Genomic DNA, 14887 nt, shown 5'->3' on the forward strand with positions numbered 1-14887 from the left:
TTAACTATTCAATCTTCTTCTAAATACGTTTAGTAGATTGAATGATATCAGCATAAGACTAGAGTAAGCAGTTGATTATTAAATGGGCTTAATTAGATCACTATAAATTGTTTAAGTAATTAATGGTTGCTTAAGACGTAAAATCACTGCCAGCTTTGATTTAATTCGGCTTAAAAGAAACGGTCTATAAAATTTGTAAAAAAATTTAGTCATCAAAACTGTTTAATATTATTTATTTATGTTTGCAAAGGTGTGTCATGCCAATTATGAGTATCTGTCGATGTTAAATACCTATTTTGACAATAATTGAAAAAATGTTATTTATAACAAGAAAATGTCTTTAATTAATGATTAATGAATTCAAACATATCCGGTTCAGAAATAAACTGATTTGAAAGAGTTGGATACTTTGTTTTTGTATTTATAGTTTCATTTTAAATTATGAATAATCAGTGTAAAACTGTTTTTTTTTTTTTGTTGCGGAGAACCTCTTAAAACTAGTATTTATTATGGAAGGTATATGTACAAGCAGTGGATTGGAAAAACAATGAAAATGAAATGTGTAATACATAAAAAAAAACATTTTTCTGGCGCTCCCTCACATCAAGGATTATCGCTTATTATTACTCAATATAAAAAAGCACCACATTTTTATACTCTCGCAACAAAGTTGCTAAGGAGAGTATTATAGTTTTGTTCACATAACGGTTGTTTGTAAGTCCTAAAACTAAGAGAATCAGATATATGGTTATATATACCAAAGTGATCAGGGTGACGAGTAGAGTTGAAATCCGGATATCATGATGAAACTTGGTATACGTATTTCTTGGCTCCATAAGAAGGTTAAGTTCGAAGATGGGCAAAATCGGCTCACTGCCACGCCCACAAAATGGTGGAAACTGAAAACCTATTAAGTGTCATAACTATGCCCCTCCCTTTGGCACAAAGGATCGCATTAGGGAGGGGCATATTTGGACGTAATTTTTTTGGAAAAGTGGGCGTGGCCCCGCCCCTTACTAAGTTTTATGTACATATCTCGGAAACTACTATAGCTATGTCAACCAAACTCTATAGAGTCGTTTCCTTCCATATACAGTTCAAAAATGGAAGAAATCGGATAATAACCACGCCCACCTCCCATACAAAGGTTATGTTGAAAATTACTAAAAGTGCGTTGACCGACTAACAAAAAACGTTAGAAACACTAAATTTTACGGAAGAAATGGCAGAAAGAAGCTACACCCAGTTTTTTTTTTTTAATTTGAAAATGGGCGTGGCGTCGCCCACTTATGGACCAAAAGCCATATCTCAGGAACTACACGACCGATTTCAATGAAATTCGGTAGGTATATAATATTTTCTTAACACCCTGATGACATGTACAAAATATGGGCGAAATCGGTTCACAATCACGCCGTCTTCCCATATAACGCTATTTTGAATTCCATCTGATGCCTTCTCTGTATAATATATACATTAGAAACCAATGATGATAGCGGAATAAAACTTTACACAAATACGGTATTTGAGCTGAGGTATCCCTTGTGCAAAAATTGTCGTGATCGGATTATAACTTTTCAAGGTCCCTGATATCGAACACGAAGAACTCAGTGCCTAACCTAACCTAATTTTTCACCGAAAATATCGGTAAATCTCTCAGAATTTAATTCTAATTAATTTTACAGCAAAATAAAAAAATATGTAAATGACGGATAATGAAATCTCGATTATCACTTTATCATGCGAGAGTATAAAATGTTCGGTGACACCCGAACCTTCCTTACTAGTTTTTAATAAAATTATATTTCAGATTTCAACTTTTTATATATTCCCGTAGTTTTAAAGCAAACAAATTCGTTTTTACACCTTTAAGGAATTTAGCGACACAAATGTTTTAACAGACTTAGTCTAACGAATAATAAATTACACATTTAGTTATAATGATGAAACAGTAGCAAACATAACAGTTACAATTGTTGGTTTAATGCTACCGTTCCGCTTTTGGAAATATACAATTTGTGTTCCCCAATTCTATTTTATTTATTTTTAGGTTAAGAATATAAAGTGTGTATTCATTACGAACAGGCGTTGAAGTTTCATCAGTTATAGCATCCTACATATTAACCTGTACTATATGTATATTTATTTATTGTTTAATGAAAATTATAATAGTGCAAGCTGGTGACAAACAATATTATGTATGCCGTATGTGCGAAAACATCAGTTTTGCATGCATGAATTACATAACTACGAGGACAATGATGCTGAGGACGCTGATTGTAACATCTGAAAAGGAATTTAAATTTGCACTCACTCTCACCTGCACTTCCAAAGCATGGTAAGCTATAATAAGACCTAAAAGAATCACAGTCGAAACAGATATTAACGTTTTTAACGCTGTCGAGTAAAATGAAGCCTGAAAAAACAATAAAAAATAGTAATTATTTGCTATTCACACACGTAATTACTTATAACTAATATTTTTGATTATGATATATGTATGTGCACATATAACCATATCTACCTTCAAACTATTTATATGAGACTTATAACTAAGGTATCGAAATTTAATTTCTAAACTTCATTTGTGACGAAAAACTAAACCAATTTTAAATTTCAAGGGCTTACATTGGTTTCCGGGTTTCAAAACATCGATTTTTTATTGTCTTAAATTCTACAACAGCTCTAGAATATTGCCCTAAATTATCAAGTTGATCCGAGTAATAGTTTCGGAGGTACAGCCTTGAGAACTTGTGCGCACGAGGCATTTTTTTGTGAAAATCTTTGCAAATATATTTTTTTTCCTTCGTTTAATTTCTAAGTTAAGGTTTTAACTAAAACACGCTTTTATTTCTTTAGACGATATTGTAAAGAGTTCTCCTGCCAACGCGGACGCATCTTGTTTACGAAGGGTCACAGGAAATGGCGTCGCAGTGGCCGAGGTTAAAATATTTTTTTCCAAAAATGTTAGAACTTCTTTGTTAATATTGTATGTTTGTAACAAAAAAGGCTGTTTTTTACCCGAGGAAACCCATGTAACCCCTTAAGTGTAATTTACAGATAAAACAGAGTTATTTCTACAAAATGATTTTTAAATAAAAAAATAACAATATAAGACTTTATCATTTTTGCCACCACCACATTCTACATATGATAAGACAAAGATGATCTCTGAATTTAATTAAGATAACTCATATATACAATACTTTTTAAATCATTTAGACATATACAGTTAGGTCCTCATATTCGGTATCTGAGGTCCGCTTTCGACAAATTTTTGGTAAGAGTTGGCATATAGTACATTAAAAGCAAGGATATTTATATTGTATTATATGATTAGTATGCATAGTTGCAGTCTGATTTTGTCTCTTCACATAAAACTGTTGAGACAATGCCACATATCAAATTTACTTGACATTGGTCAGGTAGTTCATGAGATATTAAACTTCCCCTAGCAGTGGGCACTGAAACTTATACTTGAAATCCGTGGACCGATTTTGCATATTTTCGACACTAAACTGTAATAAATTATATCCAAGGATATATCATTATAAGTTAACTTAATTTTCAAAAGAAATCTTACATACCTCGGTCAAATTATTATAAGTGCAAAATTGTTTTTATACTCTTGCAACCAGTTGTTACAGAACATTATAGTTTTGTTCACCTAACGGTTGTACGTATCACATAAAACTAAACGAGATAAAGGGTTACATACATATGTATGTACGTATATATACATATGTGGGAGCAAGTAAAATTGATGCGTTATGCTTGACGTCCAATAGCAGAAGAGGTTTATTTATTATTCCTTATAACTTAAGAGCTAGTAAGAATATAATAACAAAAGGAATGAAGATAAAAACAAATGCTAGTGCTGCCTTTAGGAGTTAGGCAGAGTTGTATTATAGGAATGTCGCACCGAGGATTAAATTGACGCCGTGATCCTTCGAGGTTGCCCCAATACTACCTTTCTAGACCATTTGTATAGTGGCGATGAAAGCAGGTTTAAAAGAATCTATTGAAACTTTAATAACGCTGTTGTTTACTTCCACTAAAATGTGTTTGGGAAATCATTGAATAATTTTGTATAGAGGCGATAGCGACGCTCGCACTAGATCACCTCGAATAAACCGTGTTGGCAGGTTTTTAACCCGGAATGGACGAATACTTTTTGTTTCGCGTGCCAAGCGGTTTCAACTAGTTGCTGTATGTCGGTTTGCTATCTATGAAAAACTTTGAAGCTAGCCACAGGTTCTCGCCATAAACTAACTAGATCGGCTAGTGCTAGTGGATCGTAAGCCCAATAAAATAAGTGGTAAATATGAAGTCCACTGACGAGTGTTATGTCATAGAAGTGCGATACCATCTTTCGACGAGATCAGTTGCTTGAGGGTGGTAAGGCATGGTTCGAAAATGCCGTGTACCCAATAGCTTCTTGCCAGCATGTGAATTTATCCAAGATAGTGAGACAATAGCGTTTTCCTTCAGATGGTGGAACTGGTCAAACTATGTCGATGTGGATGTGCGCGAAACGAAGTGTTGGACATTTTTGACGCTGTAACAAACTCCGGTTGTGTCATATATGTAGCTTTATTCCGCTGACACTGCAAACAGCAGCGAGCAAAATTTCTACTATCTCGTTGGACACCAAGCAAATCGCTCTGTTACCAATCGTGTGGTCCCTCTTATACCTGAGTGTAAAAGATTGTGAATTGACCGTATAAATTATTCTCTAAAGTTTTTTTTTTATGAACGATCGAACACGGACAGTTGAGGTGACGCAGCATAAGCTTCTGCAACTAAAAGGAAGAGCGAAATTTTGGGTAACTATATAGTTTTGTTTTGCAAGTCATAGTGGGTTGTTCTCCCTCAGTCGTTGGAAATCTTGGCGCAAGTGGTTTTGATACTCTTCTTCTAAAATGGATGCAATGCGTACATCATCAAGATAAACAAACACTAAGTTTAAATCCGAAAAACTTCGTTAATAAGTCTTTGGAATGTCTGTGCTGCATTCCTCAAACCAAACGACATGTTCGTAAATTCTTAGAATCCCAAAAGGAGTCGTTATCGCCATTTTACAAATGTCCTCTTTGTTTATTGGCACTAGATCTTTTTTAAATCGATTTTAGAAAACAAACCTTTCCGGCCAAGATATTGGAGAAATCGAGCAAAAATGGCAATGGATGCCGATCAGGAACTGTCACTACATTTAGTCCTCGATAATCCCGGCATGGTCTCCACGTAGGGCTTTACGTACCATATGTAATGGGCTTGCCTAATTACTACTGGATGGGAGACAAATGCCCAGTTTTATCAGAAAATTAATTTCAGCTTTTGCTGCGCTTAGCTTCTCGGGAGAAAGACGTCGCGGTCGTGCGAAAGCGGGTTGACCGGTGGTAATAATTCGATGTTCTACTGACGATTTTGTTGGTGAATTTAGCGGATGAGAGAGTTTGATATCACTATACTCTGCGAGAATATTTGAATAAGAAGAGCTCATAATAAGATAGAAAATTAGCGCCAATAATTACTTGAGAAACATCAGTGAAAACGAAATTCCATAAAAATTCGCGTTGTAAATTTAGATTAAGTTCTAGAATCGCCTAACCGAATACAGAGATCGGCGATCCTTTTGCGGCAAACAATTTCATACCCTTAGGAGAAGCTCGGACTATACTGTTGCATTTTAGTATAACGGAAACGTCCGCACCGGTATCTATTAAAAAATTTAATTTTGCTGACGTATCGTATATGCGTAAAGGGCATGTCTTGAAGGTTTTAGACTGTTTGCCTTGCCATAGCAGTCGAGCAGCCAAACAAAAATGCACGGCTCTCGGCGTTTAGTTGCATTCCTACCAAATTTACTGTACTACCAGCAAATCGGTTTGTCCGATTTACTTAATGACGCATGGGGTCCACGTGACCTATATCGAAACCGCTACCAAAAATTCGACAATTTGTGAATGAAAAGCTAATGCACTTGTTTAGTTAATTTTGCTATTTTAAGTTTCAACCTCAAAACTTCAATAAATGGCCGACCCTTTTGCGCATGGTTGTATCATATCCCAATAGTTTCGATAATGGAGTCAGTTATCTTTAGTTTTTCTACGATAGCGACGTGTGTAGCAATAATCGCTGCTTGTACTCGTACATACGGAGGAAGTCTGCCTACCCATAGATCGTGTGAAATGCTGTCACTCAGAGTCGTCCTGGCTGTACGTTTCATGTCGTTAAATAACTCACTGGGGCGTCGGTCGCCTAGAACCACATCTTTAAGAACATGTTGCAACCGCCAATCTGGACTGTCCGAAAAATGCTCAAAGATCATGTCCCGAATGTATTTGTATTTAAAACTTGTCGGTACAGCGTCTATGACGCAGCGAAGCTCTATCAGCTTGTTAGGTGGTACATAAGCAAAAATTATGTCGATTTTTTATTATCGTTGGAAATTCAAGAAGCGCTAAACCTCTCCTCAGGCCTTGGTAGTGGTAGACGTGGAGTTGATTTTCTAAAATCCACAATATTGGCGTTACTTTAGTGACGCAGAACCTAGCCCGGTAGGTAGGTAGAATCACTTTTTTAAACGCGTTTTTCTCGAAACTACTTTTTTCCATACGGTACCGGTATTATCTCAAGTTCTATACCACCGATTTACTTGAAATTTTGTGTGAACCTTCTTTATATAATCCTTTATCTTTATTTAATCCTTAATGCTTTGTTTTTGATATTTGAAAATATCAATAAAAAAAAGGCCATAAAAATGATTTTTATTTTTAGGTTGTTTTCAAAAAAAAATGTGTCGCGTGTTCCCTGAGGTAAGGACTATAACAGCGTCCTTAATGAATAAGAATTCTTTTGATTTCTTGATTTTTTCAGACCACCAGCAGATAATATAATGATAAAACGAATGAAGAATTAAAAACATATGCTAGTGCTGCCTTTAGGAGTTAAATAGTATTTTAGGAGTGTCGCGCCGAATATTAAATTAACGCCGTAATGGTCCTTCGAGGTTGTCACATACATAAATGATCGAGAAAAGTTTAAACGTTATGAACTGGGTGACTGTCTGTTTAAACCTTATTAACAAAAATTGTTCAAATCCAATCATAACTCTAATTATAAAATATTTTGATCGAAAATATTGGTCAATGTGTGAGATATGTAATTGATATTAAGGGATAATCCTTCTCTGTCAATATTTTGGGTTAAATCGGGTCAATACTTCTCTAGCACCCATATACCTAATATAAAGATTTTCGAACTTCCGATGACTTTGTACTGCTTCTATCGGCCAATATGTGAGTTATCTCAATAAAAATGTGTATCTTTGGATTTAAAATAGATAAATTTGATCGGATACTTGACCTAGCCCTCATAGAACTAATATTAGAATTTTTGATTTGTGGCATATTAATAGTATGTGATTTTGGGAAATATAGATAAAATCGGATCAGTACTACCCCAACTTTAATATACTACAAATAATGATTTCGTTTCTCTAACAAATGTCGATCAGTGTATTAGATATATGGAGTATATGTATGCATCCCTAAAATTGTTTAGATTCCGATCCTCTGTTCGGCGTTTGACACCTTTCGGTATTTTCCTGGATTTAATTCTTGCAAGTTGCAATAGTATAAAATGTTCCTTACTTGTTCTCTATAACATGTGTTATAACAAGCAAGAGCACATCCAACATTTTTGGTATAAGTACATATTTTTTTGTAATTACATTATGGTTTAGCATCATGTAGAAAGTTCATGTCCATGTATTCATAGTACCATTGTTTTTAATGAACGAAGTCACAACTTACGTTTAATAGCACTGACAGACTTCAGCGTTAATCCGGATTAATTCAGCAGTTTGTTTTTGTATAAAAGTTCGTTTTGTAAGAATAGGTCGGCAACAATCGCAATGTTTATCTTCTATCCATTTTCAATGAAAATGTTATAAAAATAACAATTAGCTGTTTATGAGAGTTTCAAACTAGCATAGCAATATAACAACCATCATTCATATGGGTCTGAAAATTTTGGAAAAGTGGGCATGGCTGCGCCCTCTACCTACTCCAACTAGGCCCCATACAACTAACAATCTTTGTGTACCTGAAGATACTTCCTTAGCTTTAATCCTTGCAAGTGGTAAGAGTATGAAATATTTGGTTATACCCGAACTTATCTCAGTAGTATGTATAATTATAACGGTTTACATCCAATGGAAAACGTTTTGCTATTTCTTTCTTGCCTCGTTGCTTTACATAAAATCGTTTAAGTTGAATTAATTTGACATTGTTTCAATTTTCGTAAATATGCATTTATTGTGAAATAAAAATGCTTTCCATACAGGGCCCGAATAGCGGCAGTCGTGAGCGACCGAATAATCGTATCGAGTGAAATTTCGTAACATGTCGAGTGTTCGGAGCGCCACACTCGATTCAATACGAATTGAAATTTTATGAAATTACTTCCCTTTATAAATAACATGAAATGCGATAGAAACAAAGAATAAAATATTCGAATTGGAATTGAACGTAAATATTTGAATTTAATATACAAGTATGTACGTTTATATAGAAATTTATAAAATTTAGTTTTTCCAGGCAAAAAAATTAACCCTAACGTGTTTTTTTATACAAGTTCATCTGAATCAGATGAAGAACATCTTGAATTCATATTTTGTTTTAATAAATATATTTTCAATAAAAACAGAAACAAACATTAACATATCGTAAATATTTTTTCAATACTCTTGTAAAACCCAAGGATGTGATCTAGTAATCGATACCCAGAGCATACCTAAATTATGGAGTGAACACTTCTCCAGCCTGCTGAATGGGAGTGAAAGCCAGGAGAAGGCGAACCCAATTCTCCAATCGATGACGATCGCAGTAGACGTTTAATTTCCCGACCATGAAGAAGTTCGAGTAGCAGTTACCCATCTGAAGAACAACAAAGCGGAGAGGGCCAATGGATTACCGGCCGAGCTATTCAAACACGGCGGCGAAGACCTGATAAGGACACTTTGTGAAATATGATCGGATGGAAGCATGCCCAACGATTGGAACTTTAGTGTGCTCTGCCCAATCTACAAAAAGGGGAACAATCTGCGCCAACTATCGTGGGATAAGCATCGCATATAAGATTCTATCGAGCGTATTGGGTGAAAGATTAAAGCCCACCATCAACAAACTGGACCTTATCAGTGTGGCTTTAGACCTGGCAAATTAACAACTGACCAGATATTCATCATGCGTCACATCTTGGAAAAGACCTGTGAAAAGAGACCACCTTTGCGTCGATTTCAAAGCTGCTTTTGACAGAACGAAAGGAAACTGCCTTTGTGCCGCGATGTCTGAATTTGGTATCATCATCCCCGTCCGGTTATATGGCGCGGAGGCATGGGCGATGACAATATCTGATAAGTCAATGTTACGAGTTTTCGAGAGAAAGGTTCTGGGGAAGATTTATGGCCATTTACGTAATGGCGAATATCGCATAATGATTTGTACGAGTTATACGACGACATTTACATAGTTCAGCGAATTAAGAGACAGCGGCTACGTTGGATCATGTCGTCCGTATGAACGAAACCACTCCAGCTCAGAAAGTATTCGTCGCAGTACCCGCCGGGTGAAGCAAAAGAAGAAGAAGACCAGTAAAAGACCAGGTGGAGAAGGACCTGGTTACACTTGAAATCAAATAATTGGCGCCAAGCAGCGGAAAGGAAGAACGACCGGCGCGCTGTTGTAATCTCGGCTATAACCTCGTAAACGGTGTCTACGTCAATAAAGTAGTAGGAGAAGTTTTAAATCGTTGTCCATTCTCACAAACCTTATGGGTAATAATGGAGAAATCTGAAGAATACGGTTTATATTAATGTTTCAATATCTTTGGACTTAATCTAAATTTGGATTTGGATTCTTCAGTGGCTACAGGCGGATTAGCTTTCTGTTTTTTTTAAATTATCAAAATAATATAAAATAGGATATATGTATAAAAGCCCAGCTCGTCCACTTTAATTTTATTTTGCTCACCATGATAGCCCTCTTATCTGTTGATTTGCCATTTTTTAAGTAGAAAATCGGAAATGGATGCAAGCTTAACTGTTTCAAAGACATTTTGTATATATATACTGAAATATTTCGATATGTGTATACTTTAAAACAAAGTACAGCTTCATTTTAAATAAGCAGAAAGCCATTTGTTACTAGATCAAATATGTGTAGTTTATGTAACCAGTCTTAATCTAATCAATTTAACCGGACTGTATATACATATATAAATGCGCGACAAAATGGTAGTCACTTCATAGTTAGTATGTTTTTAGCTGATTGGAATTTCAATGGGCAGAGGTTTCACGCATATGCATATGTATTGTGCACTTATTCATTCAATTTTACCGAAAAATCATCTTTTCGGACGAGGCTCATTTCCACCTCGATGGTTACGTTAACAAGCAGAATTGTCGCATTGGGGGCACAGAAACCCGCACGTAATAGCCGAGAAGTCAATGCACCCAGCACGAATCACTGTATGGTGCGGATTTTGGTCTGGTGGAATCATCGGCCCATTCTTCTTCGAAAATGAAGAAGGAACCGCCGTAACCATAAATGGCGAGCGATATCGCGCAATGTTAACCGAATTTTACTTCAAGCAAATTGAAGAGGAAGACTTGGACAACATTTAGTTCCAGCAGGACGGCGCTACGTGCCATACAGCAAACGCTACACTCAATCTTTTACGCCCTATCTTCGAAAATCACATAATCAACAAAAGAGGTGATGTGAATTGGTCTCCCAGAAGCTGCGATTTAACTCCGTTGGACTATTTTCTGTGAATTTCAGAAACAATTCAAGATCTAAAGTACGAGATTCAAGCTGCTGTAGCTGCCATAAGGCCTGAAACCATCGAGAAAGTACTCCAAAATTGGGTGGATCGGATAAGCTACTGTAAACTCAGCTGGTGGTCATTTGTCCGAAATTGTTTTCCACAAATAAATTTCATAAAACAACCTTTTAAATAAATGTTAGACCTGTGAAAAATATCAAGGCGTTTCTTTTTTATTGACTTTTTAAATTTAAAATTTTATGTGGCCCACCCGTTATTTACATATATAAACTAGCTGACTCGGCGAACTTCGCCCCGCCCAATTTTTATTTTTTGGAAGTCATAGACTCGTATAACTTTACCACAAATAATATAAACTTCAAACAACGCATTTTCATTTAATGTTTGTAGCGCCATCTACTGTAACATACCGCACTCAATACCGCTGTTAGCGCCACCAACTGGTGGATAGCTCTTTGCTAATAATAAACAAATAATTTGCAATAAATAAATAATGCGACTATAAGGAGAATTATAAACTATCCTATCTTTCAAGTTGGACCAAACTGCACACAGTGTTAAAAATTTCATTAAAATCGGTTCAGTAGTTTAGGAGTCCATCGCAAACAAACAATGTGACACGTGATTTTTATATATTAAGATGATCAGGATGATGAGAAACGTTGAAATTGACTGTCTGTCCATTCGTCCGTCCGTGTAAGCTGTAACTTGTGTAAAAATTTAGATATGTCGATGAAACTTGGTAAATGGGTTCTTTAGTAAAAAAAAAAAACAAATTCGAGTTCGTAAATGGGCGTAATCGCACCACTGCCACGTCCACAAGTTATCATTAACCGAAAACATATTAATGCCATAACTAAGCACTAAATTAAGATATAAAGCTGTAATGTAGCAAAGAACACCTGCTGGAAGCAATTTTTGAAAAAGTGGGTGAGAAGTTTAATGTACATATATATTTCCTTTTTTTTTTTTTTTTGTTTCAAAATCTTTTTATTTATTGAATCTGCTTTTTGTGTGTTTAAAGCCTAACAATAAGTAATAAAATCTTAAACCTATTTAAAAACTAGACACGCTCAAGCAAATGATTGAGGTGTTTTGGTGATACATTGCTCCTCAGTACGCGGGCATATCTCTTCTTTTAAGGCGTGTTTGATTGCAGGAATGTACCAAAGCATTAGCCAAAGGGTTTGGGTGATCACGGAGTTTACATATATATTTAATTCTGCTGTCTTCTACTTCTTTCCTTACCATAGAAATACCAAGGTCTTTATGGATATTCTCATTACGCATGTACCATGGTGAACACGTGATTGATCTAAGCATTTTTGATTGGAACCTTTGTATTATGTCTATATTAGTTGCACAGGTCGTACCCCACAGTTGAATGCCATACATCCAAATCGGCTTTATGACCGCATTATATAAAAGCACTTTGTTGTCTAGGCTAAGTTTGGAGTTTTTATTTAATAGCCAATTTAAATTTGCAGCTCTTATCTTCATGCAAGTTATTTTACTAGATATATGTTTTTTCCACGTAAGTCTTCTATCTAGGTGAATACCAAGATAGGTTACTTCATTCGCTTGGGGTACTAAAATATTGTTAATTTTTATTGCCGGACACATTTTTGGTCTAAGCGAAAATGTAACATGCTTACACTTTTGTTCATTTACCTTTATACGCCAGTTAGCTAGCCATTCTTCGACAAACTTTAAGTGCTCGGCTAATATTCTTGATGCTATTATGTGGCATTTGTTACGGCTCACTATAGCTGTGTCGTCCGCAAAAGTAGAATATATATATATATATATATATATATATATTTCCTAAACCAAATTTCGTAGGTACAATTCTTATAAGAACTTCTACTGACAGTGTGAAATTAGAGGATAACCAAGTACGCTCCCCATATAAGGGTACTATTAAAAACTACTAAAAGTGCGATAAAACAATAGCTAAATACTCCAGAGACATTAAATTTTGCCACCGAGATGGTATGAGGAAGCATTGTAGGAATCGTTATAAAATATAAATCCCATATCTCGGAACTCGACAAATCGATTTCGACAAAATTTAGTATGTGGCATTCTTCTTACATTGTTATGCACATAGTGAAAATGGATTAAGTCTAACAACAACCACGCCTATTGCCAACACAATTTTAAATTCTTCTTCCATTTTCTTCCATTTTTGAACTGAATATGGAAATGCCTGAAGGAAACGACTCTATAGAGTTTGGTTGACATAGCTATATTAGTTTCCGAGTTATGTACAAAAAACTTAGTAGAGCGCGGGACCAAACCGATTTTGCCCATCTTCGAACTTAACCTTCTTATAGAGCCAAGAAATACGTGTACCAAATTTCATCATGATATCTCAATTTTTACTCAAGTTACAGCTTGCACGGACGGACGGACAGACAGACATCCGGATTTCAACTCTACTCGTCACCCTGATCAATTTGGTATATATAACTCTATATCTGACTCTTTTAGTTGTAGGACTTACAAACGACCGTTATGTGAACAAAACTATAAAACTCTCCTTAGCAACTTTGTTGCGAGAGTATAAAAATTGTTTAAATCCAATAAAAACTGTTCAAACCCCTAGGCACTAAATATGGGGACCCAATGCTTATAGTTGATTTTTGTTCGAAAATGTCGGTCAATGTGTGATATACAGTTACTCACAAAAATGAGTATACACAGGAGCTCGTAAAAGAAATACACAAACTATGGAAAATTTAGTGGATAGATTTGTATTTTTTTGATGCACATTTGGAAATTGAAATCTTAATAACTATAATTCTACATAAAATAACTTTTTTCTTTAACATTACCCAATTTCTTAAACAAAAAACTGAATGTATTAATAAAATTGGGTGACAGAATTGAGAATACATTTGCATTTTATATGTGGCAAAATACGTTTTTACGCAATTTATTGTATTTTGGGCACTATTTTCGCCATGGCTGGTACTAGAAAGGAGACAACTGTGGAGATAAGGGAATTAGTGATAAAATTGTGCTGCGAAGGTAAATCGTACAGACAAATTGGTGAAATTATTGGTAGACCTCATTGCACAGTCCAAAAAATTATAAATAAATGGAGATATGAAGGAACATTGCAGAAAAAAGGAAAAAAAATTTGACTGAAGTTGATTGTGATATTGTACATAAAGTGGAATTAAACCTAAAGATAAGTGTTCCTAAACTAACGGTTGAAGTGTCAAAAACAATAAATAAACAAATATCAACTGAAACAGTTCGTCGTGTTGATAAGCCTTTAATTTTCTGGGAAAGTGTAATGCTCACTGACGAAACAAAGATTAACCTTTGGGGATCTGATGGACGACAAATTGTGTGGAGAAAGCCAAACACGGAGCTAACATGTAAAAATTTAGTTGGGACAGTGAAACATGGCGGTGGTTCAGTTATGCTGGGGGGGTCTATGGGAGCTAATGGTGTGGACACCATTCAATTTATTGAATGCAACATGACCAAGGAGATTTATTTGAATATACTGAAGTCAAATTTACGTCCAAGCATGGAGAAAATAAAGCTTCCGTCAGGATATGTGGCGAAATACCACCTAATTTTACAAAAAAACTGGTAAAATCGATGCCTAGACGGATGCAAGCTGTAATAGATGCAGCAGGTGGACCCACAGCCTATTAAATTAAAGAAAAATAAAAGTTAGTTGGATAAACTTGTTATTTTCTAAGCCTCCCTATACTTAATATAAAGTTTTTTGAACTTCCGGGTGACTTTGTACTGCATATAGCTGTGATGTGAGAATATTTGAGTTATCCCAATGAAAATAAGAGAGATGTGTTACTCATAACAGTGTATCTTTGTGCCTAAAATAGATAAATTAGGGCTAAAACTTGGCTAGCCCCTATATAACTAATATCAGGATTTACGAACATCCGGCCGACTTTACTCTATATGATTGGTTTTACACCTTAAAGTATTTCCCTGGTTTTAATTTTTTTTGGTTTTAATTAAATGTTGCAAAAGTATAAAATGTTCGGTGGCA

The 14887-nt window shown here is 35.3% G+C and overlaps 1 protein-coding gene across 27 annotated transcripts in view; it reads right to left on the reverse strand.

Moving 5' to 3' along the window:
- The window catches only part of LOC105233047 (small conductance calcium-activated potassium channel protein), a 334439-nt gene that overhangs the window by 226784 nt on the left and 92768 nt on the right, over window positions 1–14887 (reverse strand). For 20 of the 27 annotated variants that reach the window (XM_049454631.1, XM_049454618.1, XM_049454622.1 and 17 more), the window contains one exon: window positions 2315–2416. In XM_049454631.1, the coding sequence (XP_049310588.1) occupies window positions 2315–2416 (102 nt within the window). The remainder of the gene's footprint in view (window positions 1–2314; window positions 2417–14887) is intronic. The other 7 variants (XM_049454625.1, XM_049454621.1, XM_049454629.1 and 4 more) reach the window with 1 other exon arrangement.

Source organism: Bactrocera dorsalis, chromosome 4, assembly GCF_023373825.1.
Source record: "Bactrocera dorsalis isolate Fly_Bdor chromosome 4, ASM2337382v1, whole genome shotgun sequence".
Classification (NCBI taxonomy): Eukaryota; Metazoa; Arthropoda; class Insecta; order Diptera; family Tephritidae; genus Bactrocera; species Bactrocera dorsalis.